The 17,315-nt window shown below is 46.5% G+C and overlaps 3 protein-coding genes across 7 annotated transcripts in view; 1 reads left to right on the forward strand and 2 right to left on the reverse strand.

The window, feature by feature from the left end:
• Sned1 (sushi, nidogen and EGF like domains 1) overlaps positions 1–7,886 on the forward strand; it is a 60,865-nt gene extending 52,979 nt beyond the window's left edge. Inside the window, 2 exon segments of the mRNA XM_087905717.1 lie at positions 2,162–2,244; positions 3,003–7,886. Of these exon segments, the coding sequence (XP_087761843.1) occupies positions 2,162–2,244; positions 3,003–3,028 (109 nt within the window). The 3' untranslated portion in view covers positions 3,029–7,886.
• On the reverse strand, positions 6,386–12,613 carry Mterf4 (mitochondrial transcription termination factor 4). 2 transcript variants are annotated; one of them, XM_048441931.3, is made up of 4 exons: positions 12,487–12,613; positions 11,290–11,788; positions 9,565–9,749; positions 6,386–8,637 (listed from the first exon to the last, which is right to left on the reverse strand). In XM_048441931.3, the coding sequence occupies exons 1-4, from the start codon at positions 12,505–12,507 to the stop codon at positions 8,305–8,307; spliced, it is 1,038 nt and encodes a 345-aa protein (XP_048297888.2). In that variant the 5' UTR covers positions 12,508–12,613; the 3' UTR covers positions 6,386–8,304. The 2 variants fall into 2 exon arrangements, with proteins under 2 accessions (XP_048297888.2, XP_048297889.2); XM_048441932.3 differs by lacking the exon at positions 12,487–12,613 and adding an exon at positions 11,973–12,359.
• A 2,751-nt stretch (positions 12,614–15,364) lies between these two features.
• Pask (PAS domain containing serine/threonine kinase) overlaps positions 15,365–17,315 on the reverse strand; it is a 41,410-nt gene continuing 39,459 nt past the window's right edge. For all 4 annotated transcript variants that reach the window (XM_048441936.3, XM_048441935.3, XM_048441934.3 and 1 more), the window contains exons 17-18: positions 16,385–16,531; positions 15,365–15,821 (exon numbers count right to left, since the gene is read on the reverse strand). In XM_048441936.3, coding sequence (XP_048297893.2) covers positions 15,664–15,821; positions 16,385–16,531 — 305 coding nt within the window. In that variant the 3' untranslated portion in view covers positions 15,365–15,663. The remainder of the gene's footprint in view (positions 15,822–16,384; positions 16,532–17,315) is intronic.

The raw sequence follows: 17,315 nt of genomic DNA on the forward strand, positions 1-17,315 counted from the left end.
CTCTTTGTTCCTCCATTTCTCTTCTCTCCTAGAGCTCGATTATGAATATATTTGACCAATATTGTCCCTCAGGTCACTGTAGATCTTTCCATTGTCTTAGTGTTGTGGATGGTGTATATGTGTGTATATCTATGCTTCCTGTTGGGTAGTTTGCATTGCTATGTGTTCAATGCCACACACTTTCTCTTTTGCATCATCTAGTTTGTTATCAATCCAATTCAACAATTCAACAGCAATTTCAGATACTTGTCGATGGTTGTGGGATTAGATTTTTGGGTTTTTTTTTTTGTCACTTTTTTTTCAGTCTTAAGATTAAACCCAAGGCTGCCCAGCAAGTGCTGTGCCACTGAGCCCCAGCCCCAGCCCAGACACCGTGATCATTATTGTCAGCCACTTCTCTCTTCGTTTTGCTGATATTTCCCTGGAGCTTATTGAACACGTGGGACAAACGGGTAGCAGATACTTCAGAGGTTTTCCTCTCATTTCTGAATTGTTTTCTATTCAGTTATTTTCTCCAGGTTATATATCATATGCAGCTTTTATATTTGATTTTGATTTTTGGTTCTTATGATTCTTTGAATGTATAATTTATCAGATGCTGAACATTATAAATTTCATATTACTAGGTGGTGAATTTATTTGAAAGAGATTTTTGTTGTTTTGTTTTCTGCAAAACAGGCTTTGGTCTTTTTGAAGATTTAGGATGATTTTAGAGACTTTATCTAGGGCTAATTTCACCCTCTTCTGTGGCACTATCTTCCTGGAGTCAAACAAGATCTTAGCACTCTTGGCTCAGGTCTGGCCTTGCTGCTCAGGACTTTAGGCCTGTGTGTGCACAGCTCGCCTCTCGTGACAGGTTTCCAGACTACACCCATGGATCCCTCTCTACTCCAGAGCACCCCCAAGTTCCAGCTGCCTCTGCCTCTCCAACTCGAGCCTGCCTCCTCAACACTGACCACTGCCTACTCCCAGCAAATGCTCCAGCCTGCATGGCAATATTCCTCTCACATTCCCCTCTTCTCAGGGCAGGCGATTTTTCTCAGTTATGCCCCCTCGCCCCTCCAGTTCTCTGGTAGCTGAAGCTGAATGTCAACTCCAGATCCTCTTCCCTCGCAGCCAGAAGTCCTCCCAAACTAGTGCAAGCAGGAGCTTTTCTGCCAGCTCCCTGGGTTTCTTTTCAATGGATCAGACACAGAAATTCTAACAGGCCCACGCACAGTCCCATTCCCACAGAATGCTGTGAGAAGATCTATGAGTATATCCCACTACACATGAAATGGAGACTTGGGAGCTAAACAGGCTTGCTAGCATAGCCTAATTAAAAAACTGGATGGGCAGACTTCATCAGGCTTCCTGGTCCATACTGCCTGCCTTAGAGGCTTCCAGGGCCAGACTGTGTTCTTGAAACATTCATAGAACAGAAGAGTTGGGTTTCCTGATTTGCTTTCTACTGTTGTGACAAAGAACAACCAAAAACAACTTGGGGAGGAGAGTGTTTATCTCAGTCTTTACAGGGTGTTATCCGGGAAAGCTGAGGCAGGAACATAACCACGACAGGAACATGGAGTCAGGAACTAAAGCAGAGAGCACGAAGAGTCCTGCTTGCTGACTCGCTCCCCATGGCTGACTGGACAAGCTGCCCTATACCATCAGGACCACCTGCCCAAGGGTTACACTATCCACACCGGTCTGGACCCGCCCACATCAATCATTAATCAAGAAAAGGTTCCCACACACTTGTCAGACTATAGGCTAATCTGATAGAAGCATTTCCTCAATTAAAGTTCCCTCTTTCCATATGACCCTATCTTGTGCCAAGCTGACCAACAAAACAAGCAAGCAAGCAAATAAACAAAAACACTAACTAGCACACTGAGCCAGACTGTCCCACAGCCTCAGGACAAGTGGCCTGCCCCAGCAATGTCCTGTCACTGAAAATTCAGTGACTCCTCTCACCACCTTGGTTTTGTCAGCATTTGTGAAACTGTACCCTGAAATGAATACCTCTTTATGTATGCTAGACTTTACATACACCCCCAGTAACACTGTATTAAGAAAATAGTAGGCCCTGCCTCTGTCCATATGGAGGCTTGCAGCCTAGATGAAACAGTTAGACGCCTCTCTCCCGGCGTCTGGTTTCACAGTTTTCTCGTGACAACAGGTATAAGAAAGTCTACAGAGTTCACCAGGACGTCTGCTTTAAGGAGCGTTGTGAGAGCACAAGCCTCAGGAAACCCCAAGCAGGTACCTCACATGCAGTTCTGTGGGTGGGTGGGTAACGGGGGTGAGGGCGTTGGAGCAAGCCAGGCTGCTTGCCCAACACCTCATGTGTGGCTGGACTCTGCTCAGAAATGGATGCCCACACCCGCACATGAGGGGGCACAGACAGGCCCAGCTGTGCCTGGAGGCGGTCACTCCGGTCCTTCACAGAGAATCGGTGCTGTGATGGGAAAGCACAGGATGTTACTGACAGGCCCACGTGTGTAAGGGCAAGTTTAGAAGATCCTTTTACATCCACTCACAGCCAGGCTTCCCCCCAGTTCAAGGTAGTCACAAGATGCATCGCTGTTTAGGATCTTGCTCAAAGTTCTACCGAGAGCATCATGTTCCGACAATGAGAGTCCACCTTCAGGTATGGTCTCCATGATCACCTGAAGCCGCACACCACATCCTTGCTCTGCATGACTAAATCTGAGCAGAGGCAGCTGCAGCATGCGGTCACCAGGAGTGCTGCCTGACCTGAGTGTGTCACTACCTCCCAGGGCAGCTCCTGCTTGCTTCCTTCCTTCCACACTCTTCCCACAATGCCAGGGTACTTCCTGCTCAATCCCCAACAGCCGCCTTCAGCTGGTATGTGCATCCACCAGACTGAGAGGGCAGGCGCTCGTCAGTCTGTATGTGGGCTTGGCTGGGTTATAGATGAGGAACAGAGAAGCTTAACAGGTGGGGTTTAAGGTGCACAAGGTTCGTTTTCACTAAACTGGTTTTCTTCATTATTTCAGGAAACAAAGTAACAGTCAAACACTGAAGAAAGCTTAAGGCACACTCCTTCATACCAAGATCTGTTGAGAACTGGAGACACCATCACACCCAGCACCCTGAGCACTGAGATCCTTTACCAGACACTGATGGCACAGACTCAGCACTGTGCTCTTACAGACCCAACCAGGAAGGCTCCAGAATTCCCTGACTAGAGCCTCCCTGTAGATACAACCTGGTCTGGCCTTGAATACCAATCTGCTTTCAGGTGGAAATGAGACTTTAAGGGGTAGGGGCAACTCTCTCTCTCTCTCTCTCTCTTTCTCTCTCTCTCTCTCTGCAGATCAGTGCCTGGCCCCTTTAGGGCAGTGGACCTGGGTGGTAGAAGGGATACCCTGGAGGTGCTGGGAAGGATCTAAGAAAGTACCCCCAAACCCTATGAATGGCATTCTACTGGTAAAATAGGATGGGAGCCTTGTCGTGTAACATCCAGGTGATCCTAAACACAGCCTCTCACTGTGGGGGTTAGGTGGATCCTGGAATTCTAAGCACCAATATCCCTGAAATGAAGGAAACTTTGTCTGTTTGCTCCAGTATGCCCCACCCACCTCCCATGTATAAACTGTGAGATGTTAAAGGGCATTGGATGTTTTTCCACAACGGTCTGGAAAATACTGGGTTACTCTGTGGAAACCCCTGTATAGCCCAAACTCAGCTCCAAACTCAGCCCCACAGTGACTTCCTATTGACGTAACATCAATTGGGAACGACAGATTGGCTGGCCCAAGATAATTTACTCCTCTCCCTTGGGAGAGCCAGAACAGTTCACTTTTCCTGTGTTGGGAGAGAGGCGTATCTGGAAACCAGCCACATCAGCAGTCAGCTTTTTCTTCTACAGTAGAGGACATCAAGGAGAAATGTCACCCAAGGTCTAAGAACAACCACAAACAAAGGAGCTCCAGGCAACGCTCATCCTAAGAAAAACTGCTCACAGTAAGGGATAGGACGTGAGCAAAGACGGATGGGGCATCAGGACAGCAGGCTCTCAGACATGCCCACGCAGCAGGGCCTTTGCATCCTCACCGTTTCAGCTATGGAAACCCTGTATGAAGAGCTGCTGACAACACTCAAATCCTGTCCACGCAACAGCATCACCTTTCACCTCAGCCTCCAAGAATGCAAACACAAAGCACCCTCCAACACTTGTGAGCAACTTAAACCCATGAACAGAAGTTCAGAAATTATTTGGTTTTAAAATATTTATGTGGCAATAAATCACTTGAAATATTAATGTACCTTTTAAGAACTCACCCAGAAAACCCATTTTTATAAAAATTAATAATCCCCAGCTACTTATCACATACTGACTTAGAGAACTCTTATTTCCAGAGCAACAGGGAAAACAGACAGGAAGGGCACAAGCACGCACGCACACACTCACAGAAAACACCATTCAATGCTGCCCTGGGAAAATGACCCAGTGCCATCACCAGCAGAAGGCAGCAGAGGACAGCAGCCTGTTGATTCAAATTTAAAGGATGGGCTGAACCCAGGTGTCCTCATAGAGGTACCTGTGTTCTCACTTCCAGCCCTCTGCATCACAGCCAGCAGGAATTCTGGCAATGCAGGAATGAATACAGGTCCCCTGGGGAACAGTGCCTGCTGCCTCTAGAGAAAGACAGTGGGCATATAAAGGAGTCTCAGTTTGCTGCTCCTGCTTGAAAGGGTCAGCAGGTACTGGTAACACTGCCCACCTCAAGAATTTTCAAAACGTAGGAAGATAAGGTCCAAAACTTAACTTAAAAATGACACGAGACAAGTTCTTGGCTGCAGTCAGTCTCCCCTAAGTTCTCTGTCCTCTGATTTCTAGAAGATGGACAACCAGACCCGCACATCCAAGGATTCCTGCAAGGGAAGCCCTGAAGCATCTGTAATCTTAACCCAGGCTGCTGTTTCTGCAGCTGTAGTCAATACCTCTGTGAGCAGCAAGTGTGCAAATTACCTGGGTGAGCAGGCTTAGTCAGTGGTGCTTCTCTATGCTTGGAAACCCGCCCCAGATTCCAGCACCAGAGAAGTGTCTCTTGAACCCTCAAAACCTCAAGAAGAAAGGACTCAGCTTTCACAAGAGATGCAAAAAGGGCCACGTGGAAACCGAGGAGCTCTACCCTGCTCCTCTCATGTATACTAACCTAAAGAAGAAATGCCAATTACTACTACGACAGAGTTTAGACACTCGGTCTACAACTCAGGAGTTGGCAGGGCAGACAAAGGCTCAAGCAGTATTTTGGGTTTTCAGATGGTGTGACCTCTCTGGCACCCACCCAACTCTGCTACTGTACTGCCAACACAGTCACAGATGTAGACAGCATGGTTGTATCCCAGTAACTCTTCATCCACAGAAACAAGCAGTAGGCCATAGTTGGCAGGTACCTGGTTTAGATCTAGACCTCGGTCTTCTGTACAGAAAGACATCTTCCGAAGGACAAACTGCCATCAAGGCATGACGACCCCTGAACGTCACAGGAGAAAAGGAGCCAAGATCCTTGCTCAGAAGCCTAAGCTATGCATCCACCATAAAGCAGCAAGAGCTACTCTGCTCAAATCTGAAGGGAACACAGAGTGGTACAGGGTGGGCAGGCTCCTGGAGACAGTGCCCAAGGCTTCTTGTAATCCGTGCCTCAAGCAGATGGTATGGCCTACAAAGACAAATACACTTCACCCAGCCTCCTTTCCACTCCACTCTCAACAAGGCTCTAAGCAGCTGTCTTCTCCTGTAGTGAGGTCAGAAAAAAAAAAAATCCCTCAAGAACAAAGCCTGCCGGACTGGAGATCCAGCACCAACCGGAGGCCTCCTGTCCTCAGTTCATAAAAACAAACTTGAAAGAAAAACGTGTATTTTCACTAAACATTGCTGAGCCTGTGCATTATGCAATTTTTTTCCTTTTCATGTCAAAAACTCACACTGGCTCGTCTCCTCTCCAGAGACCTGGGGATGGGGGCGGGGGCAAAGACAGGGCTCAGAGACCAGGTCCACAGACATCTATGTCAACTTCCATGCGACAGTGAGACCTGCCACCATCCCGCTACATCAGCTACAGCATTAGCAGTGAATGGCAAGACCAAGTGACATCACTGGAACCGTAGATGAAACCTTTACAGTAATGACCTCAGGAGCCTCACCCGCCAGGCCAACGCTGCCACATTCCCACTTCCAGTTGGAGCCTATGGTTCAGACAGGACCCAGCCTACTGAATGCTGAGTGTGAAGCTGGCACACTGATGCCGAGGAAGTTGTGTGTAACATTCCAAACATGCCTCTGCTTTCTCACACATCTTTCTGAAGCAGGTGTATTTCCTTCCAAAACAGTCACTGTCCACTTGGGAAATGTCACAATAGAATCAGAAGATTGACAAGGTGTAAAGATTTATTTTGGGGTCAAAGTGAAGACGCAGTCATGACTTGTTGGGCTTACCGTTTGCTAATCAAAACATGGGATGAGCAGACACCTAATTAAGCTCAGGGTTAGCATTCTATTTAGCTCTGATGGAGCCCAAGGCCAAATATCCTACATTCAGGGAAAGTGGAGGCCACTTCAGTGCCCCAAAGTAGAAGAGTGAGCAGCAAAGAACGAGCATCACTGTTCTCACAGAGCTTTGTCTGTGGCTGTTGGTGGTAGACAGGACGGCTTGCTGTGTCTTACTTTGTGTGGAGAGTCCAATAGGCAAAGACATGGCCTTGCCAGGGGTTGGCCTGCCTCGCAGACCTGCCATAGTGGGAGCTCTAATTGGATGGGAGTCTGGGATGACGGCTTTTCTCTGTGAATGCTCTTCTCTTTGCAGTCAGGCTTTAGGTGAGTCCAAAGCCTCCATGCCTTGGTGCTGATTCCTCACAAAATACACCTCATATCCAGCAAGATCTCTACTTTAGACAGAAGTAAATATGTCAAGCCCATTTACCATTCAAAATTGTTATAGTCACAGTACTTTACTGTGCCAGGTCTTGGAGCAGTTTCTCAGCTTGGACACTGCTTTGTGGACCTGATCATTCATGTGCACTGCAAGGAAGGGTATTTTGCAGCATCCCTGGATTCTACTCTCAAGATCCCAGAGCCCTGACACACAGAAAAATCTCCAAAGATTGTCAGATGTCTTGAGAATCAGGGCATCCCCATCTAAGCATTGGGTTCTGTCTATATAGGAGACACAAGGCCCATAGAGGAATTTCACATGACTATTAAATGTCACTAAGTAGAAAAAATATATTACCAAGCATTTCTGATTTTGGCTCTATCATCAAAAAAGCTTTCTGCATCATCAACCCTGTGCGATTTCCTGAGGAAGGGCCACAGACAACTTTCTAGGAGGCCTCAATCCTCTGAGCCTTAGCTCCATCAAACCAGGTCTTTCCTCAGAGCTCACTTCATGCCAGCACCAGTACTTAACAGCACTCTGAGACACTCACCATGCTCCCCAGGCTGATATCCATGCCAGGGTATCTGAAAGATCCCTAGAACAAACCAAAATCAGACCTGGGGGCTGTGTTCTTCCCCATCTATCACACAGAAGGCAGAAGGGAAGTCCCTCAGAGACCACTCCCAGCCCCTGAAGTGCTGGTTCTGAGCCCGTTCACTCTGGCAGCACAGGCTAAAGAGCCAGAACCAGGCCTTGAAGTGGCTATTAGCCACATAAAGGCCAACTTGCCCAAGCAGGAAGGGTCACCATCTCACAGATGAGAAGAATGTTTTGCTAGTCCGAAGACTGCAAAACTCAACACATTACTAACCAACGCCTTTCACTCTGCTGTACACTGAATACGTTAGAGGGCCGTGAAATGTCGGATTAAAAACATGACTATTTTGTGGAAAATCTGCTACTTGTTTTCATGAAATAAAGTGTTATGACATACTACCCTCATGTTACATTCTCATGATTTTACCGTTATTACTACAAGGAAACACACAGCGCTCTTGAGCCACAAAGCACCTCTTTCTCTACATGATTTTAGAATTAACACCAATGTATTTCAACAGAGAAAGATACCAAACTTGGATGGGTGGCATCCCCTGGATTTTAACAGCTGAGTCCTTCATTTAGGATGCAATGGGCCTCCACAGAAGCCACAAGACTGCAACAAAGCATCTCCTATCTGGTTTGATGTACCTACATCTCCAGTGGATCATAACAGTTTTTTTTTTTCTTTTTTCTATCAAATGAGCAGTGTTAGTATGAAAAATGCTTGAAGATTCAGGTGATTGCCCCAAAGCTTTGAGAATATGGGAATGATCTCCGGCATCTCTGGACCCTTCTGTCCCATCCTCCATCACAGCTACTCTTCATCTTCCTCCTCTTCATCCTCCTCCTCTTCCTCTGATGCATGGCTCTCAGATTCTTCTTCTTCTCTATCCAAGAGCTTTTTAAAAACCTCAAACTCCTCAGCAGAGGAACGTGCTGTCCTGGTCAAAAACTCAGCTTCAGAAACCCTGAGAATGTCCTTCAGTAAAGGGTTAGGGATCTGTGTCTGTCCTTTCTTATCAGGGGTTTGGTACCGTCCAAGGCGTTCCAGGTACATGTGTCTCTGTTTGATCTTGGTTATTGAATACTGTAAGAAATCATTCTTGACTATGTCCAGATGCTTAAGTCCCATCCGAAAATATGCATACTGGAAGATACAAACATGTTTAGGAACCTATGTAGAGAACCTTAAAGCCTATCGTCCCAATTCAAAACAAACTTTAGTGCAAAAACATTAGAAAAGAATTGCCCAATTAGGAGTGGTAGAATAGCTACTCTCTAATACCAATACTTGTGTGAAGTCTGACAGTTTTCAAAGCATTTCAAAATTCATGCTGAGAAAAATGCAGCAGAAAACAAATGGGTGTGTAGGGGTAAGTTTTTCTTTAAACAGGGGAACAAAAATTCTAAGCGTAGAAAAATCCAACCCAAAGATGCTTAGGAGTTTTAAAATCTGTGTGCATGCACAATTATTTGAGTGTGTTACAGGATGCTTGTGAAGGCCAAAGGCCAGCCTAGCTGGTTAACGAGCCTCCAGGAATTCGCCTGCCTCCACCCCACAACTCCCCAATTCTGACAGGTCCCCAGAATCTGGTCCTCACGCTGGCACAGGGTTTTCATTTGTTTGTCTGTTTTGAGACGGGTCTCTACATAGCCCTGGTTGTCCTGGAACTCACCTTATAGACCAGGCTGGCCTTAAACTCAGAGGTCCACCTGCCTTTGCCGCCTTCCACAGCTGCACAGGTGCTTTTGACCTTCTCTGTCACATCTGTTACTAAACTATTAGGACAACTGTCACATTTCCAAACCCCACTCACTCTAAGGGTAGGAACATTTTAGCTTTCTCAATAGTAGTTATTTCAGAGTACCTACTTGGACCTGGAATGGGGCCAGGTCCCTCACTGTCAAGGAAGTAAAGTGGAAGGACAGGTTTGCTTTGGGGGGAGAAGAGAAGAACTGAGCTGTATTGTTCTAGAAGAGAAGCTTTGAGCTCTACTCAGAGGCTTCTTGTCCACACAGCTGACCTTACTCAACTTAAAAATCTGAAATCAAGAGTCTAGTCACGTATTCTCACCTGGAATTTGTACTCTAGTTCACTGGGGTCCGCCTGAAGAACACCTGGGCACCTGTGCAAAAGCTCAGTGATCTGCTGCGCTGTGAACATGCACCTCTCCTTGAGGACCTTCACAATACCATCAATGTCCCGCTGGCGCATGGTGAACACCTCAGGGCAACCGTGGAGCACTCTCTTCAGTTTCCCTGTAGAATATTAAGAAAAGGAAAGCATGTAACTTCAGGTATTCTGGAAAGCCAAGGGCTAAACAATAGCTAGGGGCTGGCAGATGTGTTGGTCAGTGGGTAAAGGCACCCGCCACCAAGCCTTGAGTTCAATCTCAAGGACAACTGACTCTCGAAGTTGTCTTATGGCATCCACGTAAGCCCCGGAACATGTGCCACCAAACACACTCACAGATACAGACACACACAGACTCTGAGAGGGGGAGGGGACAAGGACCCCCTCCCTTCATAGGATTGCTGACTTCAGACTCTGCCTTCTATGAAGCACCCTGGAAACGTATCCTCTCAGATCCAACAGCCCACCCTAACCTGGCCTCCAAGTGTCATCTCGTGGGCCTCCAAGTGTCCTCTCGTGGGCCTCTGAGTGTCCTCTCGTGGGCCTCTGAGTGTCCTCTCGTGGGCCACATTAGTAACTGTATCCAGACAACTGCTATAAACAGGGGCTGTCCCAGGCAAAGCGGAGTAAATGGTCTTCTTTTAATAGTTGGACCAATTTTCTTAGGAATACTGGCAAATTTAATAGCTGGAACTAATTTTCCCAACAGCCTAGCTGGTCACTGTCTCTGCTTGACTGCCGTGTGAAGAGGACTTTCCAAAGGGTGAGCTTTTTTTTGTTTTGTTTTTTGTTTCTTTGTTTTGTTTTTGAGACAGGATTTCTCTGTGTAGGTGGGGCTGTCCTGGAACTCACAGAGATCCGCCTGCCTCTAGCTTCCAAGTGCTGGGATTTAAGGTGTACGCCACCACGCCCAGACAAAGTGTGCACTTTGCTTTCACCTCTCAAGCTGTGCTTCAATACTGACTGAGCTTAGACTCAGAGGACACTAAAGGAAAATCTGTCTAGAGGAACATAGTTATCTTTCTGCTTATCTCCTAGAGAAGGAAGCCTGCAGAGGTACCAAACAGTGGACTCTAAACTTCCCCTACTTGGGGTTAAAAGTCTTACCAGGAACAGTCAATAATAAAAAGAAATAAAAAGGGGTCAGATGGGTAGACATCACTGGAGATTTCCATCTCCCTTCTCCAGAGGAATGACAACAGTTAGCAGGAGGCCACTCTGCAGCTTTCCAGGAACCTGGCACTACCAGGTCTAAATTTTTGTACAGGATGTTTTTGCAGAGGTCACCCATATGCATATACATACCATTACCACATAGCAAAACTAAGTCACCAAAAACAGACTTCATGTTCCCACTGTTCTGGAGCTAGAGACCTTGTTCTGGCCTTGGTTCTCTCCTCCTGGCTAATCTGTCTGCAACCCTCTTACAACACCTCCTGCAGAGGGCCCATCACACCTCTCCTCAGAGAACCTTCCAGCCTCACTTCACCTTACTAAGGTGTGTTTAGTCCACAGACCACATGCATCCCAGGATAGCTAGAAATGCAACCCAACACATTTGTATGTGACCTGTCATGTCACAGTACCAGAAGGCTGGACTAAGGCAGGCTATTTTTTCACTAACTCTGACTCCTCTCACACTACAACGTCTGCTGCTTCATCTACCTTCTCCAAGGCCGAGCTTCCGCAGGTAACTGGACCGCTTCTTCATCTGCACTGGAGACAGTTTCAGTAACTGTGGACTTTTCTTCAAAACCATAAATAAAGGTTCTGGGTGCAATCCCAAGAGTAGAAATTCTGAAATTATGTCCAGCAGCTGTTGAGGATGGACACATGGCTGTACATTGAGCAAGCTATTAATATGAGCTTGATCAAAACCCATGTCCTGGAGGGAACTGATGACGTTTGCAAGTTCCATGGCCTTAGGATCCACAAAAGGCTTCTGTTCCTCATGAAGACACTGAACAAGATGTGTCCTGTACTCTGGTTCCTGCACATACGTTTTGGGTCTAACACAGGAGGATTCTTGAAGGTTCTCTCCACTGGGTACTGTAGTCAGTTTGCAAAACAAAGAACGACTCATCCTTTTACAGTCTCTGAGATGAGGGGTCCGCCTGGCCAAACAGGTCCAGGAGAGGGTCATTAGTCGGTGCCAGTCGGGAACCTGTAAGACAGAGCCAAAACAGAATCAGTTCCACCTCAGGATAATAACCACCACAAGATCATGGAGCCCGAGTATTTTGGATCTTGGCCCATAGAAGCTAACAGTTTTTGTAAACAATCTGTAAAACCCCTGGGCCTAAAAGGTCTCCAGGGAAGGAAATTAGTATATAGACGACAGCACTTACAGAAGATATAGGAGCCGGGCACAGCCAATACTCTGAGCTTTATGGACGACTGCTAGTCATTAATATTTGGCTGAAAATTCTAAACCGCAGACAAGACACCAGATAGATGCACTACCTAAACTGATTCCAACAAAGGATAACTGTTTCGATGCTCCCTTTCATTAAAGGAAAAATATTCTTGGGCAGGAGTCTTTCAATTCTCGGTGTCTGGGACCAGCACATAAAAAATTAGGCACCCGGTGCCCGCCAGACTGGTCTCCAAACCCTCTCTAGCACGACCAGCCTCCCCTCTCTCCGTCTTGGTGGTTCAGGTCTCCTAAACCCACAGCCGTCACATTAGCCGAAATTTCATAGAAGCCAGTGGCTCATCTCAGTACCGGGCTGTCTATGCACCCGCCAGCCGGGAGCGCTATTGCCACAAAGAGGCCGGATGTGATCACAAATAACCAGCGGCAGGGCCTCCTGCATGTTCCGCCCGCAGCAGCGGTGAACCCCGGACCTATGGCAATCTCACCTGCCTGCCCAGAGCAGCCATGGAGCCCCAGCGACGAACGTAACTGGATGGCCGGAAGGGGCGGTCCTTCCTGGCCCACAATGTCCGTCCTCCAGTCTGTGTCCGCCGCAGTCCTGAGAGCCAGCGTTCCTCCGTTCCGCGGCCAAGTTTTTAATCCCCTGGGCTTTTGCCGCTTGCAGAGGCAGCTTCTCTCAGCTGTGCAGACAGGGCTCTGCCAGGAACAAGCAAGACTACAGGGGTTTCTCAACGGCCCTTCAGAGTACGGGAGAAGCTAAGCTCATGCCATCATTTCCTGTCGTAAACCACACTTACAGGCGCGCCGGGGGAGACGGGACACAAAAACGAAGCAAGCGTTAAAAATTCTATAAGCCCTAGCTCATGAACTGGTTTTTTGGAGCCTATTCCCTTTGGAGAGATACCTTGCAGAGCCTCGATCCAGGGAGGAGGGGCTTGGTCCTGCCTCAACTTAATATGCCAGACTTCGTTGACTCCCCATGGGAAACCTCACCCTTTCTGAGGAATGGAGTGGGTGGGTGGGAGGTTGGGTGAAGGGAAGACTGGGGAACTGTGATTGATATGTAAAATGAAAAAAAAAGAAAACTTTTAAATAATTTTTTTAAAAGATTCTATAAGGCCAAATAACCTAACTGTAATTGTGGAGTTAGAATGTCACAGACCAGAACCAAACTATCATGGATTATCTTTTAGCCTTTTTGAAATTCATTCACTGTCCACCTGTCCAACTAAACAGTTTTGTGACTATGAAGGCCTTTAAAATATAGTCTTAGACCACCATTGGTTCTCACCAGTCCAAAAGCTAATCATATAATTAGTTAACACCTAAAAATACTGTTTGCAGTTTTGCTTTCACCTTCCTGTCTCTATCCCCATCGATGTGTCTGCTAAGTGTCTTGATTTATGGTTTTGTTCTGTAGCTAATAATATCTCACCTAACTATACCCACAGTGGAATCTTTTGAAGCAACCAAAATTCATCCTCCCGGGCTCACCTTTGAAGTGAATACTAGTTTTGGTAGACACTGTAATACAGCAATAACTTCTCAGGACAGCCCCAAATTCTTCCTGAAATGGTAAGCTGGATCCAGACCCAGATAAAGGTATTTGGTAAATTGTATTGTTTAAAAATGCATGTTTAGGGTCAGCAAGATGGCTCAGCAATTAAGATACTTGCCATACCAGTTTGATGACCCGAGTTTGACCCTAGAAACCCATGTAAAAGTGTAAAAGAGCAAACTCACTCTGCAAATTTGTCTACCTTCACACACACACACACACACACACACACACTGGCACACATGCCCATATAAGTTGTTTGTTTGTTTTTTTTTTTAAATTCTGTGTTCAACATGAATGCCTGGCCACACACACCAAAAGAAGCCAGTCTTTAGAGACTGAAGAGATGGCTCAGCAAATCAGCAGCACAAGCATAAGGACTGCAGTTCAGGTCCCAATACCCACATAAAAATCCAGGTGTGATCCCATGCATGCCTTTAATCCCAACACGGAGAGGGAAGGGAAATTCCAAGAGGAAAAATTATCTGCTGCCAACTCAGAACCTTAGTCTCCAAGGTTTGAGAGCTTTTGTATTATTTGGTTTTGTTTTCCTGCAAAGAACACCCATAAGACATCAGACTATAACCAAAAGCTTTATATTTTTTCTAATATAGAAATGGTTCTTAGAAAGCTGCATTTTTGCTTCCTCAGTCCTACTACACTGTCTGAAAAAAAATCTGCAATATCTTGTGCTCTATGTGTAATAAAGATTACAAGGAAAAACATTTGTTTCATTCTAAGAAACAGAGCTCATCTGAAATCAAAAGCTAAAATGTCACCAACTTCTGGAGATTGGGCCTGGAAACCCTCAGTCGCAGTAGAGTTGACAAAGGATGTCTGAAAGTGCTGGGAGGGTATTATGGGTTGACAGATGGCTGACAGGCCTAAAGTCCCAGAGTAAACCAGGATAGATTGCTCTTTTAGCTGTGGTAAGTGGGGTACAGAAATGGAAAAAAACAAGTACTTCTCATGTCCCATAGAGTCCTAGCCAGGGTAACTTAACTAATTAAGTAGCTTTAATTTGGAAAAAATTCAAGAAAGGAAATATTCTGGTTATTTTTGTCTAGCCAGCTCTATGGACTCTACACCATCTATCACAGATACCAAGTCAGTGGGAAATACTCTCTCTCCCTCTCCCCCTCCCTCCCTCCCTCCCTGTGGAGGGCCGCAACCACATTCTCCATTGCTTCAAGGGACAAAGGTAGAGATTGACCTCTGTGACCTCAAGGTGTGGTAGTACACGCCTTTGGTCCCAATGCCTGGGAGGCAGAGACAGGCAGATCTCTTGTGAGTTCAAGGTGCTGTAGCACACGCCTTTAATCCCAGCGCATGTGCTTGGTAACTCTCTACTGCTGTGTCCCTGCCTACTTCCGAGGCATCATCTGGGATAATGGGCAGCGGACCAATCCAAGAGTGACACGTCAGAAGCGAGGACTGTTTCCTTTATAAGGGCTGGGTTCCCCTCATTCTGGGTCTCCGCTTTGGAAGCTGATGCTCTCCCTCTCAAGACGCATTAAAGCTTTACTGCAGAAGAATCCTAAGTGCCCCGCGTCGTTCTTGCGGACAAGAAGGTAGCGCGGGACACCTCCCTCCCTCCCTCCCTCCCTCCCTCCCTCCCTCTCTCTCTCTCTCTCTCTCTCTCTCACACACACACACACACACACACACACACACACAGAAAGAGCTGGGCATGGTGTTACATCTTTAATCCTACCACGCAGATCTCTATGACTTCAAGGCCAGCCACAGTTACATGGTAAGATCCTGTCTCAAAATCTTATAAGCAAAGAACAACAAAAACAGAATTGAACTACTCCTCATGTCTTTCTGAGGCTCACAAGTTAAAGTCCTTTAATAATACAAAGTAACTGAACACTAGAATGCTTTTTTTCAAGGTTATAAAAAATTACTTACAAGTCTTTCATAAACCTAAAACCAATATATATGTATATATAGTATTGCAGGCTTGTTTTAGCACTTGCACAGAAATCTGTAGAAAGAGAATTCATCCCAGTTCTTCAGAATGTCCTTTCTCCTTGTAGGAAGCCCTGAAATCCATACAATTTCCCAAATCAAGTAGAAGATAGCAGGAGAGAGCTTTCATTCAGCTGACTGGCAGAGATGGATCCTCAGAATGCAAGCAGTGCTGGTCACCAGGAGCCTCCCTGGGAGCAGGAGGTCCACTGAAATCCTTTGTGTGAGTCACTTCACTTGGACTCCTGCTCCCAAGCTCCAAATTTGCAGCTGACAACAGGCCAGTTTCTAAAAGGTGAAAAAAAAATCACATTGCATGTTAACAATAATATTCTAAAATACTTTGTTTAGAAACAACAGAATTGGGGGAGGGTAGGCAGTGGCTTCTGAAACTCCAGGGTAATATTCTAGAGGTATAGATCCTGCTGAGATACTGTGTGTGTGCGTGCACATGCACACACTAATCTCCAGCCTGGTTCCTCAGGAGCTCTGACTTGGAGCTAGGGAGTCTTTTTCTAAAGAGACATGACGCCCCATCTAGCCCCTCAGCATCATGGACAGCATCTGTACCCTGACCCCTCTTGGGACTAGTCAACCGGCTGACTCTTCAACTACTATATTCTCATCTCTCCCGGCCAAGGTTACTAAAAGCACTTATCCTTCCTCTAAGGTCCATAGCCACACCCAAGTGGCACCTAAGGGTCTCTGCACAGTCAAGCCCCAGATTCTGGTCTATGTATCTAGGACAGTGTGGTGGAAGAAGCCTCATCCAGGAAGGAGGCCTAGTCACCTTCCCATCCCAAACAAAGACACAGGAAAGGGAGGGAGGAGGGGAGGCTGAGACTTCTCACCTGGCTGGTTGGTCCGACACACCTCTTCCCAGGTGTAGTTAGCAAGGTTCACAGGTTGTGTCACCCAGGGGTCTAAGATCAGCTTCTCTAAAGTGGTCCGCTCCTCAGGGGAAGGTTGCAGCAGCCCAGACAGAAGAGTCATAAGATCTAAGGACATAAAGAACACAGGTGGAACCAGGCCAAGTCAAACGGAACACATCTCAAACTTCAAGGTGTCCTGTTTCACGTAACCTCTCACAAAGCAAGGAAGCAGCCTGGAGTCCTAGGGCTTGAAGGCCTGCCCTAGTATTGTCAAAGAATACCTTTATATATCTATCACTTCCAAAATGGAAGCGTGGAAGTTGAGATTCAGCTCAATCAAACCTCAGGTGGTCTGCTTTCAAGGTGTGTTGGCTAGTTTTATATCAATCTGACACAAACAAAATTTATTTGGAATGGACAGTGGTGGCACACACCTTTAATCCTAGCACTCAAGAGGCAGACGCTGACAGATCTGAGTCTATAGAGCGAGTTCCAGAACAGGATTCAAAGAGACACAGACAAACCCTGTCTCGAACCCTCCACCCCCGCCCCCACAACAACAACAAAAAAAGTTATTTGGGAAGAACTGCGATTGAGAAAATGCCACCACCAGATTGGCCTGTGGGACATTTTCTTGATTGAAGTGGGAGGGCCCAGATCACTGTGGATAGTGCCACCTATGGGCTAGTGGCCTGGGTGGTATAAGAAAGCAGATTGAAGCTGGATGGTGGTGGCACATGCCTTTAATCCTAGCACTCAGGAGGAAGAGACAGGCGGATCTCTGTGAGTTTAAGGTCAGCCTACAGAGAGAGTTCTAGGATAGCCAGGGATACACACAGAAACTCTGTCTCAAATAAAATAAAATAAAATAAAATAAAATAAAATAAAATAAAATAAGGGAAGGAAGGGA

This window comes from Myodes glareolus, chromosome 1 (genome assembly GCF_982192425.1).
Source record: "Myodes glareolus chromosome 1, mMyoGla1.1, whole genome shotgun sequence".
In the NCBI taxonomy this organism is placed as follows: Eukaryota; Metazoa; Chordata; class Mammalia; order Rodentia; family Cricetidae; genus Myodes; species Myodes glareolus.